The 18230-nt window shown below is 36.0% G+C and overlaps 1 protein-coding gene across 1 annotated transcript; it reads right to left on the bottom strand.

Annotated features, from left to right (window-relative positions):
• Positions 1-356: 356 nt before the first annotated feature.
• On the bottom strand, positions 357-17156 carry LOC149530345 (E3 ubiquitin-protein ligase JMJ24-like). The gene is made up of 14 exons (XM_089808633.1): positions 15616-17156; positions 14619-15206; positions 12708-12853; positions 9969-10068; positions 9679-9811; positions 9508-9571; positions 8615-9374; positions 6003-6332; positions 4316-4852; positions 4152-4224; positions 3985-4070; positions 2024-2143; positions 1853-1914; positions 357-1729 (listed from the first exon to the last, which is right to left on the bottom strand). The coding sequence occupies exons 1-14, from the start codon at positions 16624-16626 to the stop codon at positions 1021-1023; spliced, it is 4719 nt and encodes a 1572-aa protein (XP_089664759.1). The 5' UTR covers positions 16627-17156; the 3' UTR covers positions 357-1020.
• Positions 17157-18230: the final 1074 nt, after the last annotated feature.

Raw genomic sequence — 18230 nt, 5'->3', positions numbered from 1 at the left:
AAATATAAATAAATGAAAACTATGCAATTGTTATTGCTATTGGATACAGGAGCACAACCCTTTATTGATAATTCAGGCTTTCAGTCCAGTATTGAGGGATTTGAAACTTAATGGATGGCATAAACAGAAAGTACCACCACCCTCCCCAATTGTGCTCAGCAAATTCAATTTCAAAGCTTCAGTGATTTTGGATGTTAAGAATGAGCTGATGAAAAAAAATTATTAAAATTCAAGTTATTGTTCCACATATAGGCAACTGGTACAGTGATATTGAAATACTGCAAAGAAATGTACAAGAAAATATTTGAACTAAGTCGATGCAGAGACTGCAAATCAAATGAAATGGCAAAAAGAAATACCAGAGAAACTAGAAAGCCAACTAGAAAAGCTCCAGAATATTTACAAAAATTTCATATTTTGTGTTCTTAGACTTCACTTACACTGACAAAAATGTCATTCTAATATAGCTGTAACAATCAGTCATGAACTCAATGGATGGCAGGCCTTGCTTGTCCAACAGAGAAGGTAACAATAATAGAGCATAAATCCATCTCCTTGTAGAGTTTGTCACAGAAGTGTGCCTTCATACGATGTGCAATCATAAAACTGTTCCATTTTGCAGGGGTAGACATCTCTTGGTCATGAAGAAGTAGGCAATAAGACTTATATCATCCATCCCCCTCTTAGTTATACAATAGTGCAATAGAAATTAGGGATCTTGTTTGAATAGCAAAATGAACTGAACCAGTTAACAACCATATAGCACTCTCTAACACAAAATGTCACGTGGAACTTAAACAGGGAACTAGTTTGAATGGATTGAACATTCATGATACTGAGAATTAATATCTGATGTGTCAAAAGAACAAATTGCAGGAAGGCATCCACATGAATTTACACTTCCACCGTATATACAAAGATTTACAGGCAAAATTTAATATGGTCACAAAACTTGCAGCCATCTTTACCACTCAACTCTCCATGTGCCATCATTTTTACGATTTCCAAATTGAGGGATTGTTAGCTTAAACATTTTCTCAAAGCATAATCAACTCCACCATATGAATCCCTCTCCCCTGACAATATTGGGGTTGGTTTCATTTTTTCTTGAAGAGAGGAAGTAAATTCTGCATGTTTATTTTGATTTTCCAAAAGAGAATGTCTCGAATCCATGTCTTCATTTTCAATTTTCATATTAGCAGGAGCTGATTTCACGTCTTCTGAAAAAACCAGTAATGGTTTCACCTTTTCTGCAACTAAATTGATCAATTGTACACCTTCCATTTGATTTTCCAAAGCGGTTGAGGTAAAACCCAGACTTCTATTTCCATTTTCCACAGTAGCAAGATTTGAAACCAATTGCTCATTTTGATTTCCTGGAACGGAGGTCAACTCCACTTTGACATTTTCATAACCTGTACCCGCAGGCATTGGCTCCACATATAGATTTTCATTTTCTGAATCATTGTGGATGGACTCCACATCATTTTCTGAACCAGCAGAAAATGAATCTAAGTTCTCATATTCATTTTCCGACATGGGTGCAGTTGACTCATTTCCATTCTCATATTCATTATCTGAGATAGGAGAAGTTAATTGCTCAATTTTGGTTCCATTTTCATTTTCAGAAACTTCAGGAGTTGATCCAACATTTTCATGTCCATTTTCTGTAATGAGAGCATTTTCTGAAACAGATGGTGTTGCCTCCAGTTCATTGTTCTTCCTTTGCCTGTAATAAGAAATGGGAATAAATGACCACACTGCAACTCAATAGCAATCATCCAAAAAAATAAACTACCCAAAAAGTATAACACAGGATGCCCACAGAGAAAAACAGGCCATCATTCCTCACCTCTTCAATTTGTTGACTTCTGTCACAGCAGAGTTGACTGCATGGAGAATCATCTTCTTAACCTGTCCCAAATAAGACAAACATAGTAAAATTTATTTCACTTTAATCCTGGAAAATTGAAATAGAGAAAACATTTGCCCTATTAAACCAATAATATGCTCAAAGCAACACCTCTAACTTGTCTTCCTTGGCCCTGTGGTTCTTTGGAAGCAACCGAAACTCTTCAGTCAATCGAATGCATTCGTGCACATTTTCAGGAGAGACAAAGTCAAGCGCAACTTTTATACAGGACTGCAAACAACAAAAGCAACAAGACAAATCCATTAAACCAGCACTTTACAGCAGATCATAGAATTTGAAAAAAATCTTCCACTCAAAAACATCAAAAAGATTTGGACTGACATGTCCATCATTTCTACAAATAAACCAGAATATAGAAGTACACAAAAACAGTAATACCAAAGTCAAAAACAAAATAGACTTCCAGTTCTACATATTATAGAAACCATAGTTGCATTAAATCCAATAAATCATGATTAATTGTTCCTTGACATAGGGCACAATTTTATATCCATTGGGTTTTTGATGATTTTTTCCACTTGGAAACTTAAAGGCAGTTCTTTTGTGGTTTTACATTTACAGTCATTTCTCTGTTTTAAACAATTTGAAATTTTATGCATGTACTGCACAATTTCCTCTGATGTAGTTATGAAAAAACAACAGTTTTGGAACTACAGAGATTGCAGTTGATACAAGGGCCTAAAGGTTTTCTGTGCATACGTCTATAAATTTAGTTGTCAAAAGGTCACACAGCTTGTTTTGCTGCAAAGCATACAATTTTATTTTATTTTATTTTAAAAAGAAAAAACTCTGGAATTATATTGTTCTTTTCCTCAACTCACTGTAGATAGCAAGTTCCCAAACCAGAATGCTATGCCTCCTAAACTATGATATTTCAGGATGATTATATGGTTCTTTCCCTCAACTCAGTGTAGATAGCAAGTTCCCAAAACAGAATGCTACCCCCTCCAAAGTTTTAATTAATTCATTTTCTTTGATCTAGAATTTTAGTGTTCTCTCAACAGAGCAGCCATTTTTATTAGCTAATTAGTTTTTCTTTGGTCGATTGTTTAGATGTTTTCTACTGCTGTGTTCGTGTGATCACTGTAGTGGACCACAGCTCATTATGGAACACAGTGGCACACCACAATTTTCTCTGAACAATGGACAATAACATAATGTCCATCTTCACACCCAATGTCTAATGTCTGGTCCAATTTATAGAATAATTTCTACAAAAACATAACAGATTATTTTTCTTTTATTTTCACATATCCTTTCAATACAAAAGCTTTTTGCATCCATCACACGTTCATTCCAGTAAATCTCCCTGCTTTTGTTAGAGGTAGCCTGATAATGCCCATTTTTGTTGTGTGTAAAGGATTGCTCATAGTTCATGCCCTATACCTATGCAAATCCCTTAGCTGATCGTTTCCCTCTGTTCATCCTACAGATTCACTCCAACAGATTGCTGCCTTCTTAACTCCTATTAATGGAAGGGACTCAAATTTGCAAAGTGTTCAGGTAAGAAATAAGTTGTAATTTGACAAAGGTATTATGAAATCAGTTGTAAGGAAATCAATGAAGATTTGATAAACATGGCTTCCTAGAGTTACTTCAGCTTATTGTTCAATGTTAATGTCTTGCTACAAAATATCTTGAAAAATAGCTTACAAATTGCTAAAAAGCCCTAACCTTGAATGACAAATGACCAGGACAATGTTATATTCTCATTATGTTCCATAAATTCTATTCTATTCTAGTCTCACGAAACTGTATTTCGCATTGGCTCATCGGGCCACAAATTTATGGCAACTCTTAAATAAGGAGATAGAAATTTGAAAAACAAATCTGACATCTTGTTAGATTGGGTATCACTGCCTATTGAAACATTTGCATAGTTAGCCTTGCAATGAGCTGAAAATAGCCACACAAAATTCTCCAACAATGACTAAAACAATTAACGAATTCCTGTGCCACTGATAAATTGCACCGCACACAGTAGTTAAAGCCTTTTAATATTCCTGCTTAAAGTGCAAACAAACACATTTCCACACAACAGACTCATGTACCTTTAGATTTCGAACTTGATGGGGGCATCCGGCAGGAATAAATACTGCCTCGCCAAGCTGTTGTTCAAATGTCCATGGCTCTACCTCTGCATTGCAGGACATGTCAATTCTGAGAGACTCACAATTTTCAATTCCTACATCAATCAGAGAAATACTTTTATACTTACGAAATTCTTCCTTCAGCTTCTTTTTATGCTCTGTGTCCAAGTAAAGTGTCTGATCGTGAATGGGATGAATGACCTGACGTACCATAATTGAGAACAAATATAGCTTATCAAATCAGAAATGTAAAAAGAAAAAGGTATACAACTAAAATAAATAAATTGCTTACAGAATGGATGGGAGCAGCCCGTGTGTGTCTGAATTCCTTTGAATGCTTTTTGAGATAAGCCTGTAATTTGGGTACATCCTCTCTACGAAAAATATCCCAAAGAGCTCCTCCATAACTGATGGAATTATTATTTTTATCACTATTCTTGATTCCAATTTTAGGCTTTGATTCAGCTCCTTTACACGTAACATCAATACTTCTGGCATTTCCTGAAATTTCTGGCTTATTTTCATTCTTTTTCAGATCTTGTTCTTCTGTCATTTTTTGTCCATTTGCATTATACTTCTGACGATTTTCACAAGACTCAGATAATAGAGGCTTTCCTATGCCTACTTCCTCAGAGACAATAGTATCAGCCTCAAATTCCACTTTGGGTGGTCTTCCTCTTTTTTTCACATGGACAGATTTATCAATATCCTTTGAATTTCCATAGAGTTCATTCAAATCCATTTCTCTATATTTCTGTTGTAATTTCTCTATTTTACGAATTTGATCATTTGAGAACTTGACCTCAGCAATATGTGTCAATACATTCACCTGGAAACATACATGAACAAAACATATTAGAACACCAACAAGAGACAACTTCTACTGTAAGTGTACTTTGCTCATACCTAATAAAATAAAGAACATGACCTTCTAAAGAAAATGCAGAAACAAGAACACAGAAGGAATAAATAGTAGAAATAAAGAGTGGCCCCAAAAATGCCTTCTTCCATAAGAGCTGTCATGGGAAAAAGCAAACCATTTCCAGAAGAGAAAAAAAGTTTTGCACACACCTCAGATTTAATTTGCAATAAGCTGAATGATTATGTGACCGAATAATCTAGTAGAAATAAACAGTGGCCCCAAAAATGTCTCCTTTTGTGAGACTAGTCTTTACCAAAAACTGTAATGTCCCCACTTTAGCAGTTGCCCAGTTGTGTGACCGTTAGCCTTTTATTTTATTTTATTTTATTTATCCCACATTGCTTGTGAAAAGTGGTTGACCCTATAAATAGGAATAAAAGGAGAGCTTGTGACTATTGTTGGGCAGGTTGAATATGAGAAAAAATTGGATGCGTGAGTTACGAATCTGTTCTTGGCATTAGAGGACGTCTATCCTCTCTTGTGACATTCTAGACGTCATTCCCTTGGGGTTTGGCCTTTAGAATTCATTGCTATCAGCTTCATTAACATGCAGCTTGGGCGCATTTCCAGCTACAGGCAGATTGAGTGTTTGCTCATACCATTCTCATTCCTTGTCCGATACTTGTGACATTGTTGAAGAATGTTTTATGAGGGTCTTGGACTGATTGAAGGCAGTTTTTACTGTACCAGTGCTGTAGTGTGGCACTATTCATATTACTGTAGCTTTCCAACTCACTAATTACTCCAGCATTATAACATGTTATTTCAGTCATGTTATAATGCTGGAGTAATTAGTGAGTTGGAAAGTTTGCTACGTATATTACTAAAAAGTTTGCTACGTATATTACTAAGTACACATCAACTTTTACTTTGGGATAAAAGAGCATCACCAGATATCATACAAGGGCAGTCACATAAAGCATTACAATTTGATGACAGAATCTATCATCTTTACAGTAACACAGACAAAAAGGTTTGCGATTATTAATTGAGCCAATTTAACTGCAATTATAGAAAGGCATATGCATGTATCATAGGTCAGGAAAAAACTACTTACTGCATCAGACATATCACAGTGTAACTTTGTAACTGAGTCCCCTCTACCAAGTTCGTACCGGGTACCATAAGCTATATATGTTTTTGGGCCCAGATCGGGTTTCAGACAGTCTTTAGGAAGTTTTGTGGCAAGATTAAGAATGCCACATTTAGGATGCGTGTACTCCTGGAAAGGTAAAGCACTGATAAATTCAGCACCATGTCGAGGTAGACGCTCTTCAAAGTAATTTGAGGGAGGCCAATCCTTGAGCTTCAACATTTCAGGCCACTGATTCCTATGCATCCGCCCCTCCAAATAACCTTTGAAAAATTGGTGAATATTTATCTCAACCTGCCAAACAATACACCAAACCAAAAAAATTAATCTTGATTCTAAGCATGGTAATGAAAGCATAAGAATTAACCTCCAAAGTACATAATACTAATATTCAAGTAATGTTATTCCAAAACTGAACTACTCCATACAAAACTTCAAGGCCATTTAACAATTACCATCTTTATAATGGAGAATTTTATAGCTCACAGTAGTAGACTTGCATTGTAGGCAAAAGGCATAATCAACAAGCTCTTAATTTGCAGTGCAAATATGCAAGGAGATGTTATAAGTTCATAAAACATATGGCATACACATCAAACAAAAATATAATTGCATAACAAAGTGATGCAAAGTTGCAAACAACCAGCTACATAGACAAAATTTTATTATATCAGCTACATAATACCTATATGCCTAACTCTTACAAATTCCTAGCAACCATAAAATATGTTAATGTATGGAGCTTCAAAAAAAAATTGTTGCTCCCTATTTTAAAATGGAATACTGCATCAAGCACTTCATGGCTTATCAAAAAATACGCATCAAATAACAAATAACAAAAACTGATTTAAATTGAATTACTATTTAATAAACAGCAGGAGCAAACCATATGACATACCAAAATTTAAGATTTTCCTGGCCACAGCTTTATTGCACATTGCTGTTCTCAGAATTTTCAGATAGATGCATTTACAATATCTAGAATGTTTATAAACACTATGTTTCTTATTACCAATTAGATATTAATTACTTGGCATGCAAATGGCTTCCAAATTTAAGAGGGTTTTTCAAAACGAATCTGAACCTGACCAGATAAAATATGGACCAAATTCAAACCCGCATCAACACCAGAATCCAAACCAGCAACTTAGTTTAAAACCAACCAATTTTCCTCTAAGCATATCTTTACTTTCTTATTTCAGTCATTTTCATGACTACAGCAGATCTTTTCCCATTGTGTCATTATGTCCTGCCAATCTTTCTTCCCACCTCCATGTTTGCAGTGTTTCCTCTTTCTCATTCTCCATTGCACATTGAGATTTTTATACTTGTGCTTTTTAAATTGGTGTCATTTCTTGGCATAATTTTTTTTTTTCCAAATTACTAACCAACTTATTAGCCAACATGGATTTCTTAAAAGTCTGCAAAGGGACTGACTATGGTAGACATTCCTTTAACATGTTTGTTTTGCATGTTTTTCCATAGGTTTCCATTATTGCAGGTGATTTATGAAACAAATCCAGAAAAATTCAATTTTCACTCAACTTCCAGATGCCTGATGAGACATTCAGGCAAAACTATTTCATTTATGAGGACAATCTGATTACAAATATCAATGAACTTTTAGGATTTTTGGACTCAAATCTTCATGATAAATATAGCCTGAGATTTATACTTCAGTTATTCAAATGTATACATAGAAAATCAAATGAAGTCTTTGTATTTTATTTATTTTGTCTTTTTCCACGCAGTTAAATTGAGTCGTTCTCTATTTGTTTCACCTCCACTATTTGAGATAATCAAATATCCTCCATAGGGACGCATCTATAAACAAAAATCATCATCCCTAAGTTTTCAAACTTCTACCTTTTGAGCCTTTTGAGAAGATAAGTAAAGCAATTGTCCACTTCATCATTGATATCTCTTGTTCCTACTTTCATGTTGTTGTTTCAAAAATACCGATCTTGTTGATTTAAGAAAAAAAATTACAAAACCCTGTCACAACAGAATTTTTAAAACAGAGACCACCAAAATCAATCTCTGTATACCTGCTGCTTCCATCTAGGTAATCATAATAAACAAAAAATGGATCCTAAAATTCAGGGTTTTAGGGCTACTGAAATCCAATTTCATTTGTAGATCTTATCTTTAATTAAAAAAAATTTCATCTTTTAAACAAAAACATGAAATGTGAGTGAAGATTGATTTTCACACATGCCAGAAAGAATGTTTCAACCACGACAAAAAAATTCAAATATGAAAATTTCAGAATTGTGGAAAATATTAATGTGGGCAAATGCCCACAATATGCACCCCATCGGCTAATAATTTAAATAGCTTAGTTATTAAAGTTTTGAACTAAGTTACCCACTGAGTTTCATGTTTAGGTACATATTGAACTAAATAAAACACTTCAGCAGAGTCACTACGCCAAAAAAGAACTTTTGAGGTTAACACACAAGTGCTCACTGCTAACTACCACAATTCAAAGTTGACTTATTACAATTGCCATTGTTATACTATCAGAGATTGAAAAAATTATTACAATGGAATTGGAAAGGAATAAAAATACTAACCTCACACCAATCAAGACAATCAATGGCTTTGACTGTTTTAGTCTCATCCTCAAACTTTCCCGGGGTAGTCTCCCTGAAAGCCCGCCACATAACCATTGGCTCCCAACTTAGACCTGTTGTGCCTTCTAGTACATTCCGAACAATCACAGGTTCACCCTTTGCCCAGTGTTGTTGAAAATGTTGAAGACTCTCTTCCTTTAAGTTCTGAGCAGTAGGGCAATACAAGAAGTCATTGCTGGCATCCCCTTGAAAAGAGGTACATCGCAAATTGCAAGTGAGTTCATTAATATCCTGAGAATCAGCTTTGGAGCACAAAGAACATGGATGAGAATTTTTAGATGACTCTGGAAGCACAGGAATGCAAGTTTCTTGTGCATTACTCAAGAGATTTGAAATCCAGTCTGAGCCAAAGATGCTCTTTAAGTTCAAGACATTATTTCCACAACCACCACGCTCTTTAGGAGGGCATGGAATAGAACCATCCTTATTTGCTTTCCAATCAGGCAAGGCCTGATGTAAATTTGATGAGTGATTATTTGGGGTCTGTGAGTGTGGTGTCAAACCCTTTCTTCCTTTTGATGCTTCTGTTTCTTTATTCTCTGTACTAACCCTCTTGATGGACTGCTGTTGGGCTGATTGTGCTTCATCACCTCCAGGCTGGCAGCCTTCTCGTAACTCACAACAACAACTGATACAAAGATCATAAGAGCAATCCAAGCAGCTTCGATGCAAATCTACAATAGATGTACTGCAGTTGTCACTGCACTCAAGTAGTTCATTAGATGCAATACATTAGAACCAGTCATTATGTAAAGATGTCATTTTTCAATAAAGATAAGCAAAATAGCACTTTCATGTTGAAAACCAAAAGGAAAAATATGAAATTTATATACCAATAAAGCCGCTCATCAGAACAAATTTCTGCACATGAAATGTCCAGGCTTTCTGCTGGTATGCCTGTTCAAAGCAATACATAAGAATAATAGCCATGTCACCCTTATAAAAAAACATAAGTTATTAAACATACCTTGAATTCTAGATTCCAAATAAGTTATTAAACCTACCCTGAATTCTAGATTCCATCTCCTGTTCCCGCTTTTGTTCATTCTTAATTTTAGACAGCACTGGAATGACTGTGGAAATCAAGTGATGAAGACAATTAATCTTGTCAGCAGCAGTCATTTCCATCAGTTGACCCTACACAGAAAACACAATAGAAACAAGATAGTAAAAGTGATATCCATACTTTCAGCCAAACAGTGAAATAGCATGCTATCAAAGGGCAAATACAAATGTCCATAACAGATATCTTTTGTGCCTGAAATCTGCATGCATACTCTACGGTTGAAATTACCTCCAGAAGAGCTCCTCGGCGCAGACACGCTTTACAGTTACAATTCCCACGACAAAATGGGCAAGCCTTAGCAATCTCCTCCTCTGATTGCTCAGGATACCTAAACATCAGATCAACTCTTCAAGTCAAGCACAAAAGAAAGCTTAGAAATTGCAATGCTCAGCAATCAAGTGAGCTAACATTTAAGTAATGATAGGACAAGGCTTGTCTTATCAGATATCTTGATATAGTAGAATGCATGATATCCACAAAGGTCTACTTACAAGCACATTTTGCAGTTGTATCACCCACATGATATAAAAATTAAGGGAATTGGACAAGGACAACTCACACACAGATTCACAGTGTAATCCTTTAATGTTCATTAAACAAATCCTGTAAAATGATTTGAGATGGTAGAAATCTTAATTCTGTGTCTCAATTTGGTAAATGACATAGACTAGAGGCAATTATAGTATTAGAATAGAGATCCTCGTATACAACACCTAAAAGACACCAAATGACATCACTCTCAAGGCACTTACATTAAAATCATCAAATTAGGCAAGACAGACATCTCAAGATTGTTATTTCTTAACATCTTCTAGATAGTTGTATTTAATATATCTATAGTAATAAATCTCAAGATTGTTATTTCTTAACATCTTCTAGATAGTTGTATTTAATATATCTAATAATTTTGTTAATCAAACAGCCTAATGTAATGACTGCTGTGAATCAATCATCCACAGATTATTAAGTTAATAACTTAGTGTAAAACTAACAATTCATCAAAAAATACTATATTTAGAAATATAATTTGATTATTTCTATATATCAATTCCCCAATCATGAGATCATTGGTATAGCTGTGGAATGCCATAGTAGTCTTTGGCAGTAGAAAAAACATCCTCGAGGATTTTGATGCCACCTCACAAAACAACCCTGACTTGGCTGGAGCTGGATGTGTGCTCGGGAATAAGGATGGTCTATAATTGTAATTGCTGGTCTCGCTAACATTCTTGGTGAATACTAAAAAAAATTAATAAGCCTTCTAAATGGAGCTCCCTAACTTTGTAAGCAGTATAGTTATGTTCTTTTTACAACAGTGCTCATGAAAGTGTGATAAATTTGTAGATTTGTGGACCAATACAGGAATGGTATTAGTCAATAGATCTACTAACTGCCAAAATCAGCGACCATTGGGATGCCTACTTTGGATTGAACATTTTAAATTCCTCTCATACCTCAATTTAGAAGGGTGTCTTTTAGATGTTCTGGTGGGTTGTTTGAAGCTAAACAGTTTAATTTGGTAGGTGGGTAATCTCCTCTCATATGCTAGGGCAATTATCCAAAACTGCTTATAAAAGAAAAACAAAGACATTCATACTCCATGTGATGAATTGAGGAATTCTCCTCTGCAGATTGGTGCTTTCTTGTCTATCAGTGTGTTTGTTGCCATAGGTTATCAGATTTCAAATGGCTTAGAGATGATTGAGGAAAGAAGTCAGCAACCTATTTACCAGGGCATTGCATTGGATAGATGACTTAAGTCATAGTTTGCTGCCCTAATGCAGCAACCCTGACCTTCATCAATGAAGTGTTGGGTTCTGATAGCATGTCAACACAGTAATTAGGTTCCACAGATCTATTGGAGCAAGTTTCCCCATGCAATTGCAGCGAGTATTTAACAAAGAAAGTCATGAGAGAATGTATGGTTGCCACCATGCAGCCAGATTCAGCAGAAAAATTGGAGATTGCTGTAGCAGTTCTGACACCAGTTGCAGATGAAGATCTCTCCCTAAAGCATGAGTACACTGTGCAACCCTTGCCATGGTCAGTAGGTCATTGCTGGCTACTCATAAGAATGGTACAATGGAGATTATCTTTCAATATTCATAGCCTTCAATCTCGGATATAATTCTGCAAGAGGCTGCTCAAAAGTCAAATAATTCCAGTGGTGATGGACAAATGAGCGGACAAGACTCCTATGTTTTTAGACCAGACCATTGTTTTGTTTTGGTTTTGGTTAGATGAGTTTTTTTGTGGGTTTTTGGGTTTCACTCTTCTTTTAGCTGTCTTGCAGATTTATAATGAAATGATTATATATTTATTAATCCTTAGAGAGAAAAATAAGTATTAATATTTAATAGAGATTAATTTTCATATAGTATTTATATTATTATATCTTAATCTAATGAACATGCAATTTCTTAGTTTAAGAGAAGTTCCGCAAAAAGTACTCCTATATTAAAAAGTATAACTATATATGTTAGGTCAAAGCATTCTTGGGCATGTCAACCAGAAAAAGAGTTTTGGAAACACACATGCACCAGTACAACCCCTCGCCATTGTTCTAGGTTTTGCCCAAGGACTTACTTAGTTGAGTACATGAAAAGAAATTAAAATCAACAAAGAACACCTCATAACTTCATCTCGATACAAAGGATCCTAGAAATTTGAGTATCGGGATGGATTTTGTTTAAATTGTATGTCAACTAAATGATAAAATCAAAGATGAGCCAAAAGAAAACCCTTCACAAAATAGAGTTGTCCACTTGAGGTATAAAGTTTGTCAATATAGCTGGAATGGAGAACCTGTATGTCATTTCAGAAATTTGTATATTTTGGCTAAGCAAACTAATTTATGGAACTATATGCATCATGAACACAAAATTTGTAAACATTTATGGCTCTTGACTAGACAGGACACAATCAAATTCAAAAGCAAAGATAGTTTTTGTTTTCAAGAACACATACCATCTTTCTATACAGCAGACACAATAGCGTTTATTGCATTTGGAACACCAAACAACTCTCCCTTTGTCATTTCTTTGGCACTGATGGCACATCAGGCTTCCTCCCTCTGACAATACTTGGGATGCTTTTCTGATAAAAGATTCATCCTGAGGCAGTGCATGTTTAAATTCTTGTCAGTAGGAAGTGCATAATTTAATTCTGAAAATTGCAATCTCCTAGATAAAAACTAGGTCTAGTAGAAAACAACTATACTAAGTCAAAACAGCAGGGAAAAATACAAATTTTTGTTAATTAATGGTCTGAAAATCAACCGTAGAGACATACTTGCTCTTAATGCACATGAGCTCACACAGAATTTCACTTTAGAGAGTGAAAAAATGACTCCTTTGGTAACAACTCTATACTACCAAAAGATCTTTGAAAGTCCAATCTTTTTTACTCAAAAAATGCTGTTAGTTTTTGCTATAAGGCATTGAATTATGAACCTATGTGATCAATCTTAACTACTTACTGTTCTTATTTTAAACCTTAAAAAAAAGTAGAACAAGAGATTTGCCCCCAAAAAAATCAGTATCTAGCAGTACTGCAAACAAAAGTATGGTTGCACATAGAAAGTGAATAAGCACATAAAAAACAAAAACAGATAATATTAGTGAAAAGTTACCGCTATTGTCTAGTATCAACACTAGCAAATTTTATTTTCTAACATGTGAGTATATATAAATATATTGAAGAATTTGTAATTGCATTGTAAACAATCTGCAAATAATTTACACAAGTAGAGACATCAAACCATTTACCTTAAACTATCCAGCATTCCAGCAGCTTGATTATAAAAAATAAAAACTGATGGCAATGACAAATTCATGTGTAGTGATCCTTACTGAGGATGGTAAACTTGTTTGTAGCAAAAAAACGAAGTGAACATGATCTGACGAATTAAAACAAGTTCAGTATCAATCCATAAATTACAGATGACCCTCCAAATCAATAGCTGGCGTAAGACATATGTCTTTCTAAGATCTAAGACATGCTTATGTTCACTAGAACTAATGATCATCGAACCAACTGAGCACTGAAGATAAAGCATTTCTGATATTTCAGAACTGCATGCACAACTGGAACTGAACAAATAGGCAATAATAGATAATGTGGAATAATAAGATGCACAACTGAACTGGACCCAAGTTACACAATGAAGGATCAAACGTAGGACCAATAACTGCATACTTGTCATTGACATTAATGAATCACGCAATTAGGTTTTGCAGGTACCAGAAACTAGCATCCTTGAACAGCTAATGTTTTTTTTTAATTCTAAAATAAGGGAATTTGAATGAAAATGTATAGTTAAAAAAATGGAATTCATATTAAAATAACTAATTCTTGTTACTATTAACAGTAAAAAGCAAGCGTAGAGGACAAAAACAATTTTAAATTTGACAAGATTAACCATCTATTCCATTCCATGGACGTGAATTCTATCCCAGCAATCTCTATCAAAATAAATTAACCACTACAAATTGAACTTTTAACAGGATAACAGAATTTTCAAATCAAGTAGAAGTGACATATCAGAGGACCATGTAATGGACAGTATACTCAGAAATATGCTCACTGTACTCTCGGTTGATCCAAAAAACACCATGCAGTGCATTAACATGATGGAATCAAATTGCATTCCATCGAAATGAATTTAACTTCTCTGTTGCCTATTACAATCACCTAGTCATTACCTTAAGCAATAAACAACAGTACAGAACTTCCAAAGCAATACAACTGGCACCTAGGATTTACAATGTCAGCTAGATTAAAATAGCAGACACGATATTTGTACTACTAAATATACATTGGCATTATAGAAAAGTTAAAGCTGCTAACGATTACTAAAATCTTCCTCTAAATACCCACCATGATCACCCTATTTTGGGATTTCTTGACATCTGTTTTTTGTGCTCGATTGCTCCTATGCTTTGACAAATTTCCATCCACGGCAACTTTCTGCCTATCAAAGAGCTTCAAAACCTTGTGCACTACTTTCTCTTTCGGCTTCTCATTTCTTAACGAAGAATTGTTATTGTGATCCTCCTTTTCCCTTATTTGAGAATCCTCTGAATCAGAACTTATCACATCTGCTTCATCATCTTTCACCTTATGTTTCTTTGAGTTTATATGCTTCTTTTTCACTTCTTTCTGGGGTGTTTTCCTAGATATCTTTAGGTCATCCTTTCGATCGTGAAGGCTAGGCATGGATCCCTTGCGACCTCTCTTCATTTTGTGTGTCATGGTTGTGCCACCATTGCGTTTTTTGAACTGAAAATAATGTTTTTCACAATAAGTGCGCCCCTCCATTACACGAGCACTGCATCTCCATTGTTTCCCATCTGACCGTTTACAGCGGAACTCATCAGGAACAACACCAGAGTGTACTGCTTCTTCACCATTCAATGTGCGATGAGAGTGCGACTGTAACAATGGTGATGCTTTATCCTGTATTCCCTGTTAAAAAACAAGTGAATGTACTTTCGCGTCAAATATGAAGCAGCAAACATTTTATTCTAAATAGTACTGAATAATATAAGAATACCAGAGGTCTGAAACAATTACAAGAGAATGTTAGGAATGTTATCAAGTCTCTCGAACGTGTAGAAAGGTCTTTAGGCTTTTGATTGGATGAATGAATCTAAAGGTGAATGCAAAAAGACCTCCCCGGAAGTGATCCTAGAACCTCTACTTACATTTTAAAATGTGGAAAAAACCATAATACGTGGACGATGAAGAGGAACCTTCAGAGTGGAGGTCCCAAGTGAACTTAGAGTAAAAGATGTCACTGGGTGGGAAGCAACAAAGCCAAAATTTTGCAAAAAGAAGGGTCATTCGATAAAGTAAATTGAAAGCTAGCACTCACCTGAGTGGCCTTCCGGCCATGTTTCCTCTTGTCTTCTTCACTATGGAAATTAGGCAGGCTGAAGTCGACCTGCTTGGGAGTACTGGTTACAGCATCTGTGGCCTCCTCAAAAACCTTTTTAAAATCAGGCCCCGCGTCAGAGACCACGGCAATTTCCGTCAATCCATCGTGCAGAATCTTCTTCATGATATGTGCACCCGAGTCTTCCCTCTTGATCCTCACGCCTCCCCTTCCCCTTGGCCCATAATCACTGTCCTCCTCATCCTCCAGCTTTTCCTGCATCTCATTCTTCGGCCCTTCCTCCTCATAATCGCGCTCCTCCGCCTCGCTATTTTGTTCCTTCACTTTCCGCTTGCGCTTCCTTCCGCCCTTTGCCGCAATGGATGCCTCTGCGGTCCCCAGCCTTATCATCGACCCATTACCAGTATCCTCCTGCTCTTCTTGCTTCTCCTTGATAAGCCTCATTCTTTTCGCAATGTTCCTCCCCGAAGCAATAGAAAAGCGCTCCTCCACCTCGCTCTTTTCTTCATTGGCCCTCTGCTTGCGCTTCCTTCCACGTTTTACCGAAGTGGAAGCCTCTGCGGGCATTGCCCTTGCCCTGTCTTGAGAATCCTCCTCTTCCTCCGGCTCCTGCTTCTCCTTGATAAACCTCGTTCTTTGCACATTGTTCCTCTCGGGAGGAGCAGAATCGCTCTCCTCCGCCTCGCTTTTTTCTTCCTTGATCTCTTGCTTGGGCTTCCTTCCACGTTTTTTTGGCAAATTGGAAGCCTCTGCAGGGACGGCCTTAGTGCGCTTCCTTCCACGTTTCGCCAAATTGGAAGCTCTGTCCCCGTTGTCCGAAAAGGGCCTCTTCTTAGATTGCCTTCCATGATGATCTGGGCAAAGAGCAAGCCCTGGAAGAGCAGCGCGGCTGCACCGCCACGATTTCCCATCTGAGCGCCTGCACCGGAGCTCATCGGGGACAACTTCCTTCACCACCTTAGCTCCTGCTACTGTCGGCTTTCGCCCCATCTGGCCAAACTCCGATTCTGGCACCTCCAATTTCACACCGTGGGAGCCTTGGCCCTGTTTGTTTAAACAATGATTCAACTTCCTTTCCTTTCTCACTCAATGCGCAACCTCTTAGCTTGAATTTCAAGTTTCGTAAACTCAAGCGGGCTCCTATTGAATCTTTCCCGCTAAATTATATTGCCCCGTCTCGAAATTCACGGGCCGCTGGTGGATAGCGTCGGCTGATTTGGTGCTGGTTGGATTTCAAAAACCGACGGCGGTGGTCCGGTTTAATTAATGCTGTCCTGCGGACAAGATCCCATACACTTGGCAATGCGTATGGCGTTTTTATTTTGAAAACAGAAAGTTTCTGTGAGCGCGCGACTTTACAGGGAGTGCTATCTGTGCTGTTTGCTCCGTGCTCAGTGCTGACATCCCATCATCTCTCCCGAGCTTCCGCCTTCTTGTCCCAACCCGCACGGACTCTGACTCTTCAATTAATCAATTATGCCTACGATTCTCTTCTTTTCACGACAGTTTTTATTGTCCATGTGTGAGGAATTAACTGGAGCACAATATAAATGGGTAGGGAGGGCTCATTTGTTTTCAAACTTGCCCTCGCTATCTTTATCTTACTAAACGTTATGTACAGTTGCGTTGATTCGCATGTTATGTTCAAGGATGTATTCTAATTTGTCATGCAGCCAAATATAGGTAGTTAATGTTGAATCTGTATTCTAATTTGTTATAGAAAGCATTTATGCATTGTTAATGTTGAAGGATGTATTCTAATTTGTTATAGAAGTATTTATACATAGTTAAAATATCTATATTTTATTTATATTTAGAGACGTGTCTTTATTTATTGTTGAAGTTTAAGAATATTATAGTATATTTATTTATAAAGAGCATTATCGTATTGTATCATAAGTTTTCATTTTAGACATATTTATTATTAAGTCGATAGGCTTATTGTGGGAGCTCCCAAAAAATTGTATTTCTAACGGAAATGTTGTAAGACTCACCGGTTGTTAAACTTTCTGTTTGATTTTTCAATGATATACTTAAAACCAATTGCTTTAGAAAATTTCTAAAATTGAAATATTATTATTTTCATACTTTCCTTTAATGTTGAATTAAAATAAGCATGCAAAAATCAAAGCCTAATATTTCGAAATTAAAAGGGAATCTTTCCATACAAGGGATAAAGGTTGTATTGAGGATCCCATAAAGTTGGCAAATATTTTTGATAAATTTTACTTACTGTCTAATATAGAAAATACTATATTGAATCCCAAATGTTTGTTCCTTTACATTGTTTATGAAATAATTACTTTGTTCAAGCATCTAATTACCTTCACATAGTCTTCTTAATTTGTGCTATCAAATTCTGAGGGAGGACATTGTTGCACGTAAAGACCAAGAAATGATTCATATTCGTTAAAAATATAGCATACAAAGTGACTATATTCTTGAAGAGGACCAAGAAATTTTGAAGTTGTATAACATATTTTAAGAATAGTTTTGAGTTTGTTTCAGTTTTAGGTTTAAATTTGTTTTGGATCTAATTTTATAAGGGTCCCAATTAAATTGAATCTTTAAGACTATTATATTATTTTGTTTAA

Source organism: Cupressus sempervirens, chromosome 11 (genome assembly GCF_028749045.1).
Source record: "Cupressus sempervirens isolate cs-2001-9-10 chromosome 11, ASM2874904v1, whole genome shotgun sequence".
In the NCBI taxonomy this organism is placed as follows: Eukaryota; Viridiplantae; Streptophyta; class Pinopsida; order Cupressales; family Cupressaceae; genus Cupressus; species Cupressus sempervirens.
This window is presented reverse-complemented; position numbering and strand designations above follow the sequence as displayed.

Coding starts and splice junctions, on each gene's coding strand:
- LOC149530345 (XM_089808633.1), bottom strand. CDS start 16,626: ATGGGGCGAAAGCCGACAGTAGCAGGAGCTAAGGTGGTGAAGGAAGTT. Junction 9,375..9,507: donor TCTGATGAGCGGCTTTATTG/GTATATAAATTT, acceptor ACTTGAGTGCAG/TGACAACTGCAGTACATCTA. Junction 4,225..4,315: donor GGGCTGCTCCCATCCATTCT/GTAAGCAATTTA, acceptor ATGGTACGTCAG/GTCATTCATCCCATTCACGA.